Consider the following 6877-nt stretch of genomic DNA (forward strand, 5'->3'; position numbering starts at 1 on the left):
AAAAAAAAAAAAAAAAAAAAAAAAAAAAAAAAAATAAAAAAAAAAAATAAATTAAAAATTGCATCAAGTGGGAATCCAACCCGGGTTTGTAAGATGGGAGTATACTATTCGACCACTAGACCAATGGTGCTGAACGTGTTGTTTTTTTCATCAAACATTTAACAAGCAGAAAAAACAAATTTATATTTTAGAAAAAAGAGTAGAGTATTTTCCTGGGTTGTGTCGGTGCTTCATCAATATCTCTTCTATCTTGGGCAAGTTTTCTCCGCAATCCAATTTTTTTTTTTTTGGCAGAAAATAAGGATATATTAGTGAAGATTTGTTCTACAATTTCGGAAACATTTGTGCATCGCCTTAGGATGTAAAGAAGAATATATTGAGAATCAAGAAGAACATCCAGAGGAAATAATCCCGTCAATTTTCTTTTTTGGATTTAATTCCTAATAATTTTTGGGCGGGATGAAAATCAAAGGAAAATTCATTTGTGTGGGATTATTCCCGCTTGGTGTTTTGGAATAGCTGTAAAGTTGAACCCTAAAGTCAATTTAGAGATGTTAAGAGATTTATCTTTTTGGGGATTATCAGAGATCAAAAGATATTTATCTTTTTGGGGGATTATCAGAGATAAAAAAACAACGAGGTATATCTATTTTATGCTTATCAAATAACTTATTATGATTTTGATTGAAAAAATGCATGAATTTCATATTAGAGTATCTTTGATTGAATCTGAAATCAGGTCACATAGGATTGTTTTAGTTTTGTAATAATACAATTTCTAATGAACTTATGACTTTTTGATTGAAAAAATGAATGGGTTTCATATCAGACTATGATTGAATCTGAACTTGGGTTTGTTATAGTTTTGTAATAAGACAGTCCGAGTTAATACAATGCCACTTGATTTGCTATTAGATGCATAAGCATAGTTATGTATTGGTAAATAACTTATTATGATTTTGATTGATTATAGTTTTGTAATAAGACAGTCTGAGTTAATACCATGCCACTTGATTTTCTATTAGCTTCATAAGCATATTTATGTATTGGTAAATAACTTGCTATGATTTTGATTGAAAAAATGCATGAGTTTCATATTAGAGTATCTTTGATTGAATCTGAAATCAGGTTACATAGGATTGTTTTAGTATTGTAATAATACAATCGCTAATTAACTTATGACTTTTTGATCGAAAACATGAATGGGTTTCATATCAGACTATCTCCGATTAAATCTGAACTTGGGTTTGTTATAGTTTTGTAATAAGACAGTATGAGTTTCGTGTATATGGATCTGATTACGATGTATATATAGGGTGTTTGTGTGTTTAAAATCTTTTGGTGCAAATAACAAATCAGTTCAATAGAGCTATTAGACTGTTGCTATCCATGTTTAAGTGCGGTTTTCTTATGGTAGAGTAGTTGTTGTTTTCTTGATGAATAGGTTTGTTGATGTTTCAGATGACTGGAGGAAGCATAAGCACTCTTTGTTCGAGGGAAAGCAGCCCCATATTTAACTGGGCTCCCTTGTCTCCTAGACGCAACCCCATATTGTCCGAATCATGTCATGATGAACCGCATGGAACTGTGTCAATCCATTAATCAGACCATGCATGCTCTTAATATTCATGATAATGATATTGAGAACATTCATGAAAACTCTGATGGTAATGTTACATTCATTGATTTCCCTAGTTTTTAAGTTATATCTACCAATTATTCGTTTCTTGTAAGTTTTGTTCCTTGATATACCTTCTTTTCTAAATCACTGATGGTTCATTACTTATGCTGATTTTGGCTTTTCCAACCTAGATGCGCGTTTGCCAGTGTTCTTTAATGATCACGGGGAATGAAACGGACCAGCAGAATTTGCAACTTGGATCGGCGAGATCACAAGATCACGAATAGGATTGGGGTTTAAGAATTGGAAAGAGGTTCCTTTGGAATGCAAAGAAGATATTTGAGACTCTGTTCAAGTGAGTCCAGTTCGATTTATTTTCCCTAAGCTTATGGTCATATGTCATTTTTGAGCTACTATTCTTATGTTTTACAATTTGTTTCATTAACTGGAGAGCATAAGAAGTTTTGGTATGCCAAGAGTCCTTGCTTATGCAGTTTCGCGCATTATTGCATCCTGCTGAAAGGGTCACTTATTAGTTTCAATCCAATTGGTTTTAAATTGCAATATTAACTGAAGAAACTAAGCTGGTTAGATTATATAAGAAGTGATGCTATAGAATGATTACTTATCTATGCATCTAATGGAATTTTGATGCACTTATCTTGTCATTAGAAGCCTCTTCTTTATTGTCTCTAAGATGTCGTCTTTTGATGCAAAACTGTGCAAGTATTTAATACATTTTGTTGTCATAGGAGAAAGAAAGTCCCACTGGTGAGATATATAGGCCAGACGTGTTTCTGAAGACATATAAAGTCACCCCATATGATAATCCCTCATCTTCTAAATCACTGGCAGCTGCAAAATTAGTAGGTTCTCCTGTTTTGTCTAATATTATTTATTGATATTTATGATATCAGTTGACTTTAGCTGGCTTCTGTTGATGTGTAGGCATTGGTGCAGGAGGAATATGATAAAAATCCTTCAGCACAAAAGTGTTCGGGAACGGACGATGTTACCAAGGTTAGTGGTGTATTTGTTGTTACATGAATCTTTTTGCTTCTTGAATTTTTATATTGGATGGTGATAGTGGTTAAGTTGCTCTTTTACAGTAATGCTTACTGATTTGGTTCGCTATTGTTTTCAGTCTCTTACAATCACATTGCCATACTGTAGTACTGTTGCATCTGTAGAACTATGTTTTATTAGTAATCGCTGCTTCAAGTAGCCCGCACCAGCACCAATATGTACATTTCATTAGTTTTTATATGGTTGATGACATAAGTGCTGGACTGTATAAGAAAAATGTATTAATAACTGAAGTTTCCCTCTATGTGTATACTGTTATTGTCGCCTTGTGAATTGCCCGTGACTTTCTATATGCACAGTAGTCTAAGAAACGCCCATGTGTTGCATTAATTGTTTAACTGAATTTCATGGAATTTGAATTTGCTTCTTAAATATGGCTGGATATTTGGCGCTGATCGAAAGGGATACATACGCGGAATGGGTGCTGGCGTTTCTAAATCCCAGTTTCTTGCTTCTGAGTTTATGAACGCCAGGTTGCAGGAAGAGAAGCACAATGTGCTGAAAGAGAAGCAGAAAAACGAAGCTTTGAAAGCACAGTTGGATGCTGAAAGACAGAAAAACAACACTGGAGTACATGATCAGATCTCTAATAGCTCTTACCAGCAGGTGATTTCTAACAGCTCTTTAGTACTGTGTAGTCAGATGCATACAATGTGTAGTCAGGACAACGTATTTGTACAAATTAAAACAATATTTTTGTCATTTTTATTTTTTGTTAAATGGATGTTTATTCTAGACCACATTTGTACCAAGTTACTTTTATAAAATCACAGTTGGGAACATAATCGACTCGAAATTGGCACTTCAGGATCCTGGTGGTGCTTTTACTGTATCACATGCCTTCGATGACAAGCACTTGTAGCAATGTGGGATTTGCAGACCCCAAAATTCAGGTTCGAAGTCTTATTAGTTATTGATATTTTACTGTCTTTCAATATGTCAATACCTTTAAAGCTTAGAATGGATACAACATTTATCCGTAGATCTCTGATCCATGTTTACTGCTTAGAGTCGCACTTTCATGCTTAGAATAGTAATAAATGCTAAATATCGTGCTACATTTGAATGTCGCCAATATGCAACTTCACTTAGGGGAAACTAAGGAATAGATGAAATTCTAAATCAATCTGTAAGAATATATATTGCTTTCGTCATATTTGGAAGTATATATATATATATATATATATATATATATATATATATATATATATCCTTTCAAAGCTCAAAAGTCATAAGAAGAATATTTCTTCTGTGGGAGTGTATCCAGACAATAGACAACTCATATTAGAGTTCCTTCAATAGTATCTGACAATGCCATATGGAAGTAGGGCACTTTTTGATGCTTCAAAATACCAAGACTTATTGACTAGACATATATCCGCTTAATTTGTTCTGTCTATTAGGCTACTCCTGTGGAAGTCCCTAATGTTGAACTGATTGCAAGTTGCATCTTCTGATGTTACAGATTAAGGTACAGTTGGAGTGCAGGAAATGAAGATACATTATTGGAGGTTAATTGGTGGTCTTTTGGTGCATGGGAACATACACTATGTTGTTTTTTAAAGAAGATTTTTTCACATGAAGCTTTTTTTTGTTCTTTACTCCTACATTTTTTGTGTCTTCAGAAAGATTTTAACCATGATGATACAAATTTTAGTTAATTTAGATACATGAAACTTAAAGCATAAAAAATGTATGCATGTAAATCCACAATTTAATCATGAAACCACTGATTAATGTAACAAATCAGAAAAACTGTTTAGATACCCCAAACGTTATCAAATTTCATGTCATGCCAGACATTGTTATGGATATATATAACATTAAAACTTGAAGGCCAAAACATCAGAAATCAACAGAAATTATATTACTGGAATTCACCAGATAATGGCAAAGGAAGGCCACAGCCTACCCTTGCTGTATGCTGGCTTTCCTCTTCTTGCCAACAAAAAATCTTCTTCTTCTTATTCCCCTGAACCTTTACTCAAGCATTATATTCTATTTAAACAATCGACTAATAACATAGGCGGCATGATGCGCAGTATTCAAAATTCTTTGTTTTTGAAGCTTGTGCTCATTACCGAAATGATCGTCTTCTCAATCAACAATTTCTTCTTTGACTTCATGAACAATACCTGTACCGCCGGCATGCACTTAGTTTACTCGAAAAAGGCTTTCATTGAAAGTATAAAAACAGAAATAACCCTTCATGTATTTGACAGACGCATCAACTGAGGATATTCCATTTATTGTGAACTTTTTACTGCTAAAACTTCTCCTTTTCCAATTATAATAATAGAATGAGAAATCATCGTCTTCTGGATATTGCATGATAGATAAGTCAGTTCCTTGAATGGGATGCATATGCTCAATCCATGATAGCTTCCAATCGAATGGTGGCGTCGAGAAGGATTCTTCCATCCAGTGGTAATTACTATTACTGCTACCATTTTGATTGTCATCATGACTATCGTATAATATACACATCTTAACAGATGTGCTGTTATTATTACTGTTTATCAAAGGATCTTTCCGGAAGTCAACTATAGTTGTCTTCAATGCTAATACTGCTAAACGGCCACTGACTTCCATTAAACTGGCGACATAAGGTTTAGTAATTTCTCGGATTATGAAATTAGGAAGTGATATCACTCTAAACCTTTCGCTCCTAACATTAAATTCAACAATACTAGGAACTCCACTATCATAGATATCAGACTGCCAATATATAGAACCATTTGTATGAACATGATCTCCAAGCTTTCTTGGAAGCACTGGTGGGACATCCTCAATCCTTCTCCACTTATTGAGGTGTTTGCCAACAGTCAACACCTCACAGGCAAAGTCTGTGCTTCTTGGATCCAGAACCCACATGGCAAGCACTTTGTGCTCTTTGGTGAAAGGATCATATCCAAATTCATAGTGACCGAAATTAATATATCTAAAAGGTGAGGGTTCTTTTCTAATTCTGGATCTTATCCAGGGAGTTGATTCTCCGGTGCTTGGGTTGTAGACACGAACACTATGCTCTTTTCTGTCTAAGAAGCAGATTAAACCATTGACGAAATTGAGCATGTGTAAGTAATCAAGGCAACGATGGGGGCCAACAGGAATTTCCCTTTCGAAAGTTGCTCCTCCTCCATGGCCATCTTCAGATGGCAGTAATAGCTTGGCTGATAATACACGTGCATAATTTTCAGTAGTGAACATCTCGGTGAGAATGGATCTCCCAACAACTTTTGATCGAGTAAAGTGCAAATTAATGAAGTAAGGATCTTTTTCGATCAAGGATTTCCAACTTTTGCATACGCATTTGAACCTCATTAGTGACTTCACTCGCAGTCTGCTGAGTATCTCGCAGACTATATAATCATCACCAGCTAGAGTATGACTAGTACTACTTCTACTGTTAATGGATGGAAACATTTGATCAGAATTAGCATGCTGACAGAGAACCAAAGGTGTACCTGTTATTGTCCCAGACACATATGTTTCAGTTCTGTCAACACCTAGTTTTGCGACATGGTTTGTAATGATTCCGACATGCTCTTTCCCGATACATCCTTCATGGAAGTCTTGGTCGCCACGACGAACGTCCATATCTTTCACTACAAAAACAAAACTACAAATAAGCTATACTGATATGTCAAAAATAGCGTTTTATACGTGGCCGACTCGGACAAATTTTGTGAACATCATGGAAAGAATATAATTAGGCAAATCAAAAACAATCTAAAATACAAAACAAAATTTGGACAATTTAGGTAAATAAAAAGTGGTCAAGATTTTGGATGCCACCACAATGGTGTTTATGAGTGGTGGTTCATGGAGCCAGCACGGCACTTTGTATAAAATCAACAAAAAGAATATAACAAAAGCTAAAATTGATACAATTTTCTACACGTTTTATGGGGTTATAGCGTTATGACATCGATGAAGTTTTAGTTTTACCGTTAAAAAAAAAATTAACCGGCAGGTAAAATAATAATGGGTATTGCGTATTAGGGTTTTAGTTAGTTTTTTATGTGATTTTTTCTTAAAGCATGAATTTATTAAACTTTGACGTTCTACATATCATCCTAAATGCTCCAAACAAAAAAAAAATCATCCTAAGCTTTCCTGTTACACTATTTTCTGGATCATCTACCGTGTATCAAAAAAAAAAAAAAA

At 34.4% G+C, this 6877-nt stretch overlaps 1 protein-coding gene and 1 long non-coding RNA gene across 3 annotated transcripts; one reads left to right on the forward strand and one right to left on the reverse strand.

The window, feature by feature from the left end:
* The first annotated feature begins 277 nt into the window (after positions 1-277).
* LOC113319717 lies at positions 278-4512 on the forward strand. 2 transcript variants are annotated; one of them, XR_003345768.1, is made up of 7 exons: positions 278-640; positions 1462-1667; positions 1813-1976; positions 2374-2487; positions 2570-3313; positions 3481-3600; positions 4173-4512. It is a non-coding gene; the product is annotated as an uncharacterized LOC113319717 (long non-coding RNA). The 2 variants fall into 2 exon arrangements; XR_003345767.1 differs by having other exon boundaries at positions 3516-3600.
* A 349-nt stretch (positions 4513-4861) lies between these two features.
* On the reverse strand, positions 4862-6307 carry LOC113316584 (putative F-box protein At4g38870). Its single transcript, XM_026564747.1, has one exon. The coding sequence runs from the start codon at positions 6305-6307 to the stop codon at positions 4862-4864; it is 1446 nt and encodes a 481-aa protein (XP_026420532.1).
* Positions 6308-6877: the final 570 nt, after the last annotated feature.

Source organism: Papaver somniferum, chromosome 10 (genome assembly GCF_003573695.1).
Source record: "Papaver somniferum cultivar HN1 chromosome 10, ASM357369v1, whole genome shotgun sequence".
NCBI classification, from domain to species: Eukaryota; Viridiplantae; Streptophyta; class Magnoliopsida; order Ranunculales; family Papaveraceae; genus Papaver; species Papaver somniferum.